The following is a 14,188-nucleotide window of genomic DNA, read 5'->3' as shown; positions in this document are numbered from 1 at the left end:
GCTCTGCAAGAATATCTCAGTCACTTGAAAACTCTCAGCATTCAATTATTTCCTTAAGAATATGTTCTTCATATTCTAGCTTGCGTAATGTCATATGGTAAATGATTGAAAAAGATAAATTATGCATAGTATTTTAATACTATAAGACTTTAAATATGGATGTTTTATTTAGACATTTTTATCATAAATTTTTTAATTCCCATTGTTGAAAGACGTAATCTAATTTGATTTAGATTGATACAGTTTTGTAAGTGGAAATTAATGGTTAAGTGAATACTGAGTATTCCTTTTAATCTCTTAAGATATTGCTGCCTTTTGAGTGATGTGTAGAGTTAATGAAAAAAATTGTCCTTTCCCTTAAAAGGAATGTTTTGCTTGGATTGCAATGGAAAGTAGGATGCAAACAATATTTTCTTTTTCGTGGACTCTTAAAATATACCATTTTTTGTACATGGCTGCCAAGTTGTTCGCAATTTTCTTTTAACTAATGGCAAAATGATAATTAAAATAGGAAAAAAAATAAAAATAGTGTACCTTGCCAACAATTTAAAAATGAATTCCCAACTAATAGATTAAATGTAAAAAAAATTGTTTTGATTTGTTATAATGGCTAAAACATTGTTAAATTTAAAAAATAAGATTTATATATTAAGACATAAATATTTCTTTCAGAAAGAAAGATTTTACTCAATGACTGTACCATTTAACACTTAGGCTTATACATTTCAGAGAGTGAAAGAAATTTGTAATCACATATTAGCTATCAAAGACACAAAAACTGCTAAAATTCCATACAACTGTTTAAGTTACAAATTAATCTCTCCCTCTCTCTCTCAATATATATATATATATATATATATATATATATATATATATATATATATGGAGTAAATGGTCTCATTTGCTAGTGTTAACTCGAATAAATTATAAGGGAATCTGGTTGTTTAACAACAATTTTCTTAAATACAGAGGGAAGACCGTAAGTGCCATGCTAATTTCACTAGCGCAAGGTTGATGAAAAAAATAAACAAACATTGCAATTAAATTTTAATAACAAACTAAACAAGCCATCGATAGGAATAACGTTTTATTGTTGAAACCCGTATTTTTTTTCTAACTTTTAAAGGCGTCAAATGTAGCAAACCGTATGAGCAACAAAATAATCGAATAATAACATAGATATTCATTGGAATAAAAATCTCGGTTTTTTTGAAGATAAAATATATATTTAGAGTTGTAGACAAAAGTCTGTCCCGTTTGCGTATTAAATAAAGAAAAGTGTTTACATAGCAAACTATTTATCTTTTCAGACAGAAAATACTTTACTCTCAATACTTCTTTTTTTATAGTATGTAGCTGAATCAATGTTTTAGCTTTACAAATCTGACAAACTGATAAATATAGATTACGTGTTATTATAAAAACAAATAACAACATTTGATTTATCACTAGTTCAGTCTAATTTTGGCATTATACTTATAAGATTCATCAGACATATTTACAAAGAATTGGGTTTCCTTATTTAACTGTTTGTTTAATGTGTTTGATTCTTAACAATAAAACATTCCTAATCATTATATTGAGAGTAAAGCACTGTAAACACGCCATTTTTAATAAACTATGACATCCTTAAATAAATTTGGAATGGTTATATTTAAAATCAAAAAATTAATTACAAAGCACTTAATTTCTATCGAAAATTGAAGCTATTTTTTTTAAGTTGAGATTTTTCTATGTTCCTTGGGACTTTTTTTTTTAGAAAAAGAAAACTGTATTTTTAACATTAAAATGCAAATATGTAAGTGCAGATTTCCGTAGTAAATCGAGTGTAATCTATGACATTGTATTCATATTACCTCGGAAGTTTTACAAGATGGGGAAACTAATTCCAATACTTTCTTCAGTATGTGCAGAGGTTAAGCTGAGGTAATACTTGTTTTAGTGCTACACTTATATTGAATTAATAGTTGCATACGTGTGAACTATTCTTCTCTATTATAATATGAACGATATAAAGTATAGATTACAAACGAAAAAAAGCTTTCCTTTATTCTTGAAAAATAAATTTCAGAAGATTAAAAGTCATATCTTATAAAATGCTTCAACTTTGCACCCTCTTTTTGCAAATGAGCTAATCCCAAGAAAAAAAGAACATTTTTGAGCACTATCTATTCTACCTTATTGTCAGTGACCGGGTCAGGTCCATTTACAACCTTGTATCGATTTAACTAGTAAAGTTATAGTGGGATAGAAGTGGAAATTATGAAGTGTATCGAAAAGTTTAGTGAATGGTCTCAAAATTATTTTAATCTCACAATAAAAAAATGACAAGAAACATTTAACTAGTACTCTTTATAATCTAAATCAGGAAAGCCATGTGTCCTTGTACGCTATGACCAATTTAAAACAGTTAATGTCACGAGGACTCTATCTGCACATTGGAGCAATGTGTTACGTCAAATTTCGCTTGAACAAAGACAATGGTGACAGACAAATGGTGATCACGCGAAAGGGTGACGAAGACAAATAGGATGATGGGAAAATGGTACTGTTTAGAAACAGAGTGTTTTTGAATGGTTTAAATTCCTTAGAAAAGGAAAAGCAAATATTTTTTTTATCTTATATAAATCAAGCAAGGGTTGTTCAACGCAAATTGAAAGACACTTCTGCTAACGTTAAAACTTTGTTAATTGCTGTATTACTAGTATCTAGATGCACTGCAGCTAATGCTGATAACTTTAAATTCCAGCAATAACATTTTGCTCTGCTCTCGTACTTTTTTTACTTAGATCTTCTTACCAAGCATTCATAACACACTTTTCAATAACTTCATGAGAACACTAGCCTTTTTTTCTTATTTTAATCCTATTTTAGGAAGAAGCTATAATGTTTCCTTTAAATTGATGCAATTTGCTTATGTTTATCATTTTTTTACTTACTAATGAACATTTTCATTCTATTTAGGTGTACGAAAAAGATAAAGACACGTTTGACATCTCTCAGTCCGCAGATCCAACTTGTGATGGCCTTGTCTCTCCGCGAGATGGATCTAGGATAATGAAACTCAGAAAAAGTATGTAAATAATAGTTATAAACATATAAAATCTACTAAAATATATGCAGAAAAATCAAATGAGTGGAAATTTATGGACATTAATATTCAAGGTGGCATTAAAATATCATTACAGAATCAGCTTTTACACTATAAAAAAATCTTTGTTTATAAGACCAAAAATGGTGGTAGCTACTTCACACCAAATGTCATGTACTGAAACACGCAAGGTGTAATCAGACACTAAAAGCATTTTTTGGTGCAATGAAACTCTAAAAATGTTCTTTTATACTTATTTTGGTGAAAAGTAGTTGCTACGATTTTTTTTACTCAGAAACACTAAATTTTAGAATATTAATAACAAATATGATGCTTATAAGAGTCTGTAAATCTACTTTTATAATACAATTAAAAGTAAGAGCAGTTAGTTTAATAAGTATATTTACACAAATTCTTAAAATAAAATTAGTTTGTTGAAGAAACATGTAGACAATAGAGAGATGATACTAAAACGAAGTCTATTTAGGTCTAACAGAACAGAAATAGTAAGAAATTAAATATCAAAATATTATTTATTGCAACTGAAAGATATTTAAAAGTATAAAAATTCCCATTACTAAGTAAAAGCATACATACATTTTGTAATGGTGAACAGCATGAAAAATTTATAAATTTACTCCATTTTGCATACGATTTCATTTTATATTATAACCGATGTTGCACAGCCTATACAATTCGGAGCTTACGACAATCAATATTCAACTCCGTAACCATCCTTTTTTAACAATAGAATATATTTGATTACTGGGCTACGGAGAACCCAGAACGTAATTTTGTATTGCGTAATTTTGATTGCTAGGCCATGGAGAGCCCAGAAAGCAAGGGGACTCCTGGATCAAGTATTGGAGCAAACTAGAGTTCGTGGAGGACTTTTTATGAATCTAACCCGCATTTGCATTATATGGAGGAAAACTACGAAATCTCTTATTGATAGCAAGCATAGATTCTAATTCATAATCCGACTACACTAAGGATATTTTGAGTCAGCACTGTGGTCGGAGCAGAATTCGTATTGACCATAAACCGCCTGAATCACCTTATTATGAGACGAACGTTCTATCCCCTGAGCAACTGCGGCTTTCATGTAAGCAATTGTAAACAGTCGACTGGCAATATAAGTACACCAAAATTGTCTGCTTTCGATAGCAAAAAATCTAAATACTCCTTCTAAATATTGTTCAACATCAAACTCGCTTAAGCATCATACCATGATTTCTAAAATATAGTATTATATTAGGAAAGAAATATTTCACTCACGTATATTTTGTGAAATATAACATATTTACTGTTAAAAAAAATTACTGGTTGTCATCAAAATAAATATTCATTCTTAAGGAGGAATATATATTTGTGTAGCGGTGACAGATTATTAGATATGCAGAATTAATAAGGCATGGAATGATATGATAACCATCTCAATCATAATGTACAAACAAATAATAAGCCAAAACCTGAAGAGTACATACACCAAAATTAAACAATAGGGGAGAGAGGGTTTACAGAAATAATATGCCCGTAACCTAAAGTTACTTCGTAAATTCTGCCAGATTGATAAAACTGGATTTTACTTCAATATGTAGTTGCGTACTCGATTGTTAAATGGAAAATAAAAAAAAAGTTTTTTTATGAGAGAAAAATAAATTCTTAAATTTTTTTTCATTTGTCAATTTTGGCTATTTTTTTACTTTTTTTAACATTTGAAGATATTTTGCTATAAATGAAAATAGTTATTGTATACCTTAATAATCACTCTTAAATTGACTTTATTTTTAAATAACTGGTAATCAGTTTGAAAAAAAAATAACTCCACTGGATTAGTGTGGGCATATAGTTGTGGGCTAATATGGTTATAAGTTTTCAGAGTATAAACATGCTTATATGGCATATTCATGTTTCTTCTTTTTCAATCAGGTACAACTTCGCAAAAATACGAAGAAAATAAGATAGTTTTGAAATTCCAAAAAATTAAAACTTTATATAAGTGTAACTTCATAATTTTTTTTTACTACAAACAGTCATTAACTCGAAGGAGCAGATAATAGTAGATGAAAAAATAAATATTTTGTTATCGTTGCACTAGTTTACCAGATAAATTTATTGAATGAACACCTTTGAAATTTATGATATTTTGAAGCAATAAATTAAAAGAAGGAATGTAATAAAAACCTTTATTTCAGCAAAACATCCCACATCTGGTTGTCAATTTCCATCTTGGGTAACATCAACAAGAAATTGGCACACATTAGATGGGCGTATGACTTATTATTTCAGTCATAAAAATACAACTTACAGAATTGTTCATCAACACGCAGATCATGCTGAAACTAAAGTCACTTGTACTGATGAAGTTTCATCCACTCCTAATTCAACAACAGTTGTTGCTTACAGTATGCAAGGCTGGTGAGTAAAAGTAGTTGCCATAATTGAATTACAGTATTTACAAATTCATAATGTTTATGTTTCTATTTTCTCACAATATTATATGAAAAATTTAAGCATCTTGTTAACATAGTAGAGCCTATTTTATGCTTTGGGTGCGTATTAGGATGTTTTTAATTCTTTTAAAATGTTAATATAAACAAATAACTCATTTCTTTTTAATAACAGAAACAAAACAAAAAAAATATTTATCTCGGATGCGGTTACATCCGAAATAGCTAGTGTTCTGAAAAAAAAATCCGGTAAAAAATACTGGCACCCTGGGTGCATCATTTGTAAGATTAATTTTACCGTGAAGTCCATTTTTACCGTAAAGTTTTACACCGTATATTTTACAGTAACAATTATTTAACCGCAGTGATTTAGTGATTTTGCGATAATTATTATCGCAAAAAGTTTTACAGTAAAAATTGAATTTGCGGTAAAAATTATCGGCCCCCTGGGTACCAGTACATTTTACCATAATTTGATCCAGATTTTTTTATAGTGTACTGGAAAATATTTTAATTCTACTTACCACCTAGTGTAGTAAATACGAGGAATCAGAAATCTTTCCTGAAAGAGATAGAAACGGAGAGAAGACGAAATTTTGATATTAAATCGCTATTAATTAGGAATTGTTGAAATTATTTTAAGTGTGTTGGATGTCAGTTTAAGAGCGTTAAACTTTTTTTTTATTCCACGAGGTCGTATTGGGGTGTTTTTAATAGTTTCAGACGATATTTTGTAACTTAATTTTTAATCATTTTTAGATTTAAATGCACACTACTCAAATGAAAACACTTAACGAAACATATTTGCGATGCTGTTTAACTAATGCATGAACGCTCGGGTCGAAATCTTGTTATTTCATTTGCGGAAAATGAACGGTGTATGAAAATGTTTTTTTCCAAATAAAATTCAAGCATTATTCGAGATTTTTTTTTATTCTGAGTTCAAAATATAGCACTTTTTACAGTGTTTTACAATGCTTGAATTTATATATTTACTAAAATGTTAAATGTACGATAACAAAATAAAATACGCTATTGAATGCTTCATGTTTCAAAAAGGAGAGAAAGTAGAAGAATACAATTTCTTAAAAATAAATGTTTAATGTTAAAAATAAATGTTGTCCAATTATTTTGTTAATTAAACAATTTACAGCTAGCAATGATTTTGTGCAATAACTCCTGCTTCTAATGTTCAACCGTTCCGTTTTTTTTCTAAATTTTTTAATTAATGAAATTTGCTTAGTAGTGAATCGCACAAATCATGGTTGTTATTTAATTTTTTACTGTTAACTGTTTTACAACACAAAATATTATGGAAAAAATATTATCTTCCTCTTTGTTGTAATATTTTTTGTGTGTCTATTTGTGTCTTTATTCCAATAGAAATGATAAAAATGAAGTATTGTCATTTTTTTCCAAAATATAGCCTTAAATAAAGTTTGGGATGATTTGGATTAATAACTCTATGGATTTTCTTATTTAATTAGCTATTAACAATGCGAAATTTTACTACTGAAAACCGTTCTGATAGTTCACTTCAGTCTATCATGTTTTAACTTCCGTAGAAAAACTCCCTTTAAGTCCACAATGCGCTAAGTTACTTTTCAAATAGTTATAAATTCATCATTCCTTCTACTGAAAATTCAAATCGTGAATTCTTTGAAAAATGAATTTCTTTGAAGCGGAAACTTATAAAAGTTATTTTAGCAATATCCCTAAAGATTTAGTGTGGCAGATGAGAAATTATACCCTTACAATTACTGAAAATAAAAGAAAAACTTTTTTTTAGTTCTCTAATTCTCACTTTTCACGCTTGTATAACTGATACCCATTCAGGGTATCTGTCATTCCTCGTAGAAACAGCTGTGAAGTTGTAAAAGAAAGAAAGGTGAAAGCAGCATCGATCTTCGTTGGTACACGTATCAATTACTGCTTCAGTTTCCCAAATAACTACACTGCAACAGATCGATTTGTTACACGGGTTTTATCTAGACAGGATGGGTCGCTGTAAATTGGACTCAGAACAATACGGGCTTTGTCATCTTTGCCTCAGGAAAAACTTAAAATAAATAAAAAAAAATTGGAATGAAATGTCTTCTGGACGAAAAGATATATTTCTCAGTTCGTTACGGAACAAAAATGTTTGTTGGGCAAATTTCAAACTTATTTTTGTGATTAGTACCATGGGTCGACATCTTTTGTCTAACCATAGCATCAACAAATGATGTTCGATACAACTATTGATAATCATTTTTCAATGGTACTCTTAATGTATGATGTTTTTTTTTAAGTACCATGCTTTCGATTGCCTTTCAAAAATGAATTAGGAAGCAAACTATATGAGTGTCATCCCGAAATCATTGATATTATAAGTAAAATATTTCATATTAAATAACAAAACTACAAAAAATTGACAATTAACGATGCATTTAAGTTAACGAAACGTGTTCTTGGAATTTTAAAACTCTCTCATGTTAATAAAATAAAGCACTTGCGCAATAGACGTTTGATCACCGAGTTGGTTATCGACGCTTTAACCTATATGGTTTTGAGACCAACGACTTGGTGGTACCAAAATAGTCAGCAATGCACACAAGTCGGCCTTCATTTCACATGCGCAATCTAATAATCATTGCTTTGAAGGGGGGTAGTTTTCAAGACATAATTTAGGGCAAAATTCCGGTCCTTTACAATAACAGTTCAGTACCTTGACTACAGGGTCGTCGTTATTTATTTATTTCTATTATTATTTTTAAAAATTTTTTATAATTGTCTTTTAACTATTTGGCAGATAAGGATATATCAGCAAGATTTTTTCAGTTTCATGTGGAAAAAATTTTCTATTGAAATTTTTTTTAATTAAGAGTAAAGGGATAATATGTTTAATAACCAATGCATATTGCGAATGTAAAGGTTGTGACTGTTAAAGTCCCTAGCAGTCCTTAAAAACTTGAACTGAAACTTGACGACCATAGCTCGTTTTACAAGAAATGGAACTCGCATAGGAGAGATTTATTCGATGAAATTAACTCACATTCACTTTATCTGAATACTATTTTACGTTAAGTCTGTAGTTAGTTCAAACCAGTAGAGGATAAGCTAGATGACGTCGAATTACGAACTCAAAGTATCTCTAGTAAAAAGCAAACGATATAGCTGCTAATCTTTTCGGGCTCTTCCTTAATGAGTTCTGTATCAGAAGTAATTTAATTGTGTGCAGACCAATTTCGACAGAAAAATTTTAAATAGTTTTTGCAATGAAAATATTTGAAAAAGAAAAGAAAATTAGTACTTAGTTACTTCCAGTTTTAGTAGAACTCTTACTTAAATAGAAGGTAAAGCGTGTGCTCATGTTGTATATTTCCTGGAGAAAAAAAAACTTTCTGAAATAGTTCTCAACATAAAATTTAACTAAAATTGAAATATCTGTTTATTGTTTATTACTTTTGCTTAAATTCTAGTTGAGATTAAAGGGAAAATAAAGATGTGGTTTTTATATACAGTTATATAGAGATGTACACAGTGATGCACAGTAATTTATTACTATTTATGCAGTAATAATTTATTCAGTGATATTTAGCATTTTTTCTCACATTATTGATTCATTATTTATTAATTTAATATAAATTCTTGCTGGAGGGGGAGATACAATAAGTACATGCGAGCGTTTTTTAAATATTTTTCGAAGAATAAAATGTGATGGTACATTTACGTAGCAATTTTATTCTTCTTTGTTATTCAGTTGCAAATATTGAAGCAGTACTTTGCTTGTATATAATAAGGTGAATTATTACTGAAATCAAAGAATAACCTAGCATGGATACCTAAAGAATAAGTGTGTTCTTTTATTTTAAATAATGTAAATTAAAATTTAAATATAAATTAGCAAGCTTTAACAAGCATTTTCTAAATATTTAAAAATTTATTTAATTATTAGCTATGCTGAAATATTTTTTTTTATAATTATGGTATATTTTAAAAAATTTCATTCTATTATGGACAATATATAAAATAAAATGTTTTTTTTTCTCTTTTAGCTCTAATGGGTTTGTTTGTCTGACATTTCATCAAAGAGAGCGACACATAATTGAAATCCAAACAGGTAAGGCTCATTAAATACATTAAAACTAATCTAACCTCCTTTGTATGTGAGATATATAAAAACACTTATTCGAATTCCAGTTTCATTTTTAAAATGTCCTTAATGCTAGTAACTTTAAAAAAAACTGTATCATTAAGTTTTTTTAGGAAGTAAAATGTACTTCCGTAAGACCATGTAGGGCTATTCAATTCACACATCCCCAAAAGAAAATTTATGACTTCCTGCATTCAACGATGAGACGGAGGAAAAAGCACCAACATAAGAAATCGATTTCAATTTAAAATAGCAGGTCCCTTATTATTTATTTTATGTCAAAACACCCCAAGAGAAAAAAGTAAAAATGATGTTAGAGGGTAAGAAAGAAGACATGCCCATTTCTATTGATTAATAGCAAAAATAATAATTAGTTCTTTTGTATCTCTATACATTAGCAATTAATGGTACATCAATTTTAGAGCAACGTAATACAGCTTATATTATGCATAGTAATATCATTATAATGATAGCGAATTAGCATGTTAACGACGACCACAAAAGTTCTCTTAGTATAAGAAAAAAATTAATTATAAATTTTTTTGTATTACCTAACATTTTTAAAATAAATTCAGCGGTATTATTTTTTATTTTTTTAAAATCTGAATATGAACTTAGAAGGTATTCGGGAAAGATATATTTTACAATGTAAATTAATCCATTGTGCTTAAAATGTATTACTTTAAATTTTTTTTAGCTTTATATATTAACTCGTAGTTATAAATACTTCTCAGCAATAGATAATTTTTAAGGTAAAGTCGCGGGGTTAGAATTACTGTTACTTATTTTTATGTTTAAAATAATGCATTTGCTTACTAAACAATCTTCTAAGAGCCATTATTTTTTTAATGTATTCGTTTTTAAGTTGCAGATTGTAAAATAAGTAATTTTAATACAAAAATATTAAAAGTTGTTTTATTTTTATAAAATACATTACTATACCATATCTGCAATGAATTTCTAATTTTTTCATATTCTGCACTTTATATGTTTGCAAATTTCAGCTACATAAGGAGTGTCTAAGAATTAGAAATTAAATTTTAAAAAAAATATAGTAAAATTTTTATAGATTATTTTGATTATTAAAATAATTTTTTTCAATAAGTAAATAAAAATATATTCTTAGTTTATTTCATTAACTTTTTCCGTAAAACAACTACGTGTCAAAATGTGTTAAAATATTTTAGAAATATACTCTTTAAATCATTTATTTATTGTATTTATTATTCTTATGTATGTACTTAATATATAAATTACAGTAAATATTAACAATGGCAGAATAGAAATCAGCATGAATAAAAGAAAACTAGCTAGAAGAAAAAACCCTTTTAAAGCGAATTGGATATTACTAAGTATTCGAAACAAATCAATAAACTCTCTTTCTGATTATTAATATTTATAAAAACAATCTAAATACGCAATATTTTAGTCACTTAGTCTCTTAGTCATAACAGTTACAAGGGAATTTTTTATGAGTTCTCTTTGGTTCTGAAAATAATGTCGTAAGTATCTTTCTCTTTTCTTTTTTTAAATAGGAATTTCAATAAAGAAATTTGAGGATTAGGATTTGTCAATTTCTCTAGTTTAAATAACAACCGTATCTCTTTGACATTGAAAAGCTCTTCCGCTGTTATTTTTTTTTTTTAATATTTGAAAAATTACTAAGACACTGGAATATTTTTGCTCTTAAAAATTTGTAAATAGGATGAATTTTTTATTTATTTTTGAATAATTTTGTGCTACGTAAAAAAATGTTGCTAAATTGTCATTTTTTTAAAAAAATATAATAATAATAAAAAAAATATTAAATGTATTTGCCAGTTTGAAAGTTCATTCAACGCATTTCAGCGGGAAATAATGTATAGTTTGAGGTATCCGACTGTATCGATTTTCTTTTTGGTAACAAAATTATTTTTTTTAAAATAAAAATAAGCGAAAATTTGGATACAAAATCTACAAATTCTAGTTGTCGTGCTAGTAGCTCTACACCAATTCGTAAGGCATAAAAAAACTTTTCTGAATCAAAAATGCTTCAATGAAAACTGTTATAATATATGTAATAATGACATTTATATTTATGAAACCTGCGTTTCGAAAATAAAATCTTTAAAAAAATTCAAATAACCAATGCAATGAAACTAAACATATTGTTCAATATTTATTTACTTAAATCATCATAACAATAACAAATTCAAACTTAGATTTTAGCTTTTAATTCAAAATATACCTAAAATTATACAAATATACATAAGGAGTTTCAAAGATCTTTGAAATAAGTGATAGCGTAAGGAGATGTTCTGCAAGTTAACGTTCTTCTGAAAATGCATTTAAAGTATGTAATTTCCTAAGAAAAAAAACTAAATAAATTTTTCTTATATGAATAAAATAACTTGAAATTATAACTTTTATTTTCATCTTAAAAATATTTAAAGAGCTAATTAAGCAGAATTTCAAGCATAGTCAATGAGAAAAAAAAGTTAAATTTTCATCGAAATTGCCTTTTTTCAAACAGTCGGATACCTTAAGTTCAGAGTTCTAGTTCAGAGCCCTCAAACTGGGGATATTTTGAACAATATCCCCAGTTTGTATGGAAGAAAATATATGGAAGAAGGGAAACGGGATAACACCGGGTAGTTAAAATTCGAAGGCCTGTTAGAGCTAAACTATATATATATATATATATATATATATATATATATATATATATATATATATATAATATCCCACTTTCCCTACATTAGGAGAGGTCTTATCCCACTGTCCCCTTCATTAGGAGAAAAGATTTGTTTAAAGAGAATGATTTATCATTTGTTGAAATAGTGTTGTTTTTTTTAAATTTTATAATGGTGTATAGATAAATTTCAATTTGTAAAAATTAATTATAACAATAGTTGGAATTTCGTGCAAATTTCGATAACGAAATTCAATTTATCTTTGATAGAAATAACCGGAATAAAAAAAATAACTTTGACGAAGCCATCACTTACAACCAAGTTGGGCTTAATTTCTACTTGTGCACAACAATTTTAAAAAATTACCTCGATTTTTAATTACATTTCAAATAAAATCCTTGTCTCTCTGTGAACAAAAAATTCAAGAAATTACATTAAGATTGACGTTAACATAACATTAAATTGGTGTCTCTACATTACTATTAAACTTTTACGGTAAATTATAGGGGAGAAGTTGGCTTAATTAATTTTAATAGAAAATCATGATGGATTTGTTTTCATCTCCTGCGTCTTCACGACCAATTTTTAGCAAATATCATCTGGTACGTGCATGCCTACATTTACAATATGAATATTATTGAAACATTCCTTTAAATAGATATAAAATTAACAAAAGAAAGATTGATGCTATATGATATAATGGTGTATAGATAAATTTCAATTTGTGAAAATTAATTATAACAATAGTTGGAATTTCGTGCAAATTTCGATAACGAAATTCAATTTATCTTTGATCGAAATAACCGGAATAAAAAAAATTACTTTGACGAAGCCATCACTTACAACCAAGTTGGGCTTAATTTCTACTTGTGCACAACAATTTTAAAAAATTACCTCGATTTTTAATGACATTTCAAATAAAACCCTTGTCTCTCTGTGAACAAAAAATTCAAAAAATTACATTAAGATTGACGTTAACATAATATTAAATTGGTGTCTCTACATTACTATTAAACTTTTACGGTAAATTATAGGGAGAAGTTGGCTTAATTAATTTTAATAGAAAATCATGATGGATTTGTTTTCATCTACTGCGTCTTCACGACCAATTTTTAACAAATATCATCTGGTACGTGCATGCCTACATTTACAATATGAATATTATTGAAACATTCCTTTAAATAGATATAAAATTAACAAAAGAGAGATTGATGCTAAGCACATGACAACAAATGTTTTTAACCAGAAAATTATTCAACAAATAAGTATTCATATCATAATTAAATTAAAGATTAAATGGAAACTTTATATACTTTTTTATATACTATACCTTATTACTTTTCCACTTCTTTTATCATTTGTTGAGAAAAAAAATTGAAATCGACTTTTCTCAGGGCGTTCTTTGCTAACTCGAAGTTGGTAATTGATTGATTAGCACGATAGACTAGCATTATTTATTCTCGGAAATCCAAACTGACGTAAAAGGCACTCAGTTCCTCTCTTAAAAAATTATTTTTGAAAACCATCGGTTTTCGAGGCACGTTATTAACGACTTAACGTCGTACCGTGACGAAACGAGAAATAAAAATAACAAGAAAAAGAAAGAAAAAAAAACGCACATAAGGCGATACGAGCAAGCTTCTAAATTGAATTTCTTGCGTGTTTATGAGTTGCGTGTTATCACGTAATTTGACTATCTCTAATATGTTAGAACGGAGAAATGTTGTTGGACGCTAGCAGCCAAGTATGCCTCTGAAAAATTGACTATGACGTGCTGTCTGCTGCTAAAATTGATCGGATTCTAACTTAAAATCGCAACTCCGTGCTAAAAAGTAAT

At 27.9% G+C, this 14,188-nt stretch overlaps 1 protein-coding gene across 1 annotated transcript in view; it reads left to right on the top strand.

The window, feature by feature from the left end:
• LOC107445946 (uncharacterized) overlaps window positions 1-14,188 on the top strand; it is a 221,001-nt gene that overhangs the window by 171,189 nt on the left and 35,624 nt on the right. The window contains exons 7-9 of the mRNA XM_016060463.3: window positions 2,965-3,073; window positions 5,290-5,512; window positions 9,582-9,646. Coding sequence (XP_015915949.1) covers window positions 2,965-3,073; window positions 5,290-5,512; window positions 9,582-9,646 — 397 coding nt within the window. The remainder of the gene's footprint in view (window positions 1-2,964; window positions 3,074-5,289; window positions 5,513-9,581; window positions 9,647-14,188) is intronic.

This window comes from Parasteatoda tepidariorum, chromosome 11 (assembly GCF_982258835.1).
Source record: "Parasteatoda tepidariorum strain Cologne lab strain chromosome 11, Ptep-v5.0, whole genome shotgun sequence".
Lineage (NCBI taxonomy): Eukaryota > Metazoa > Arthropoda > Arachnida > Araneae > Theridiidae > Parasteatoda > Parasteatoda tepidariorum.
Note: the sequence above shows the minus strand (reverse complement) of the source record. Positions and strands in the feature narration are given on the sequence as shown.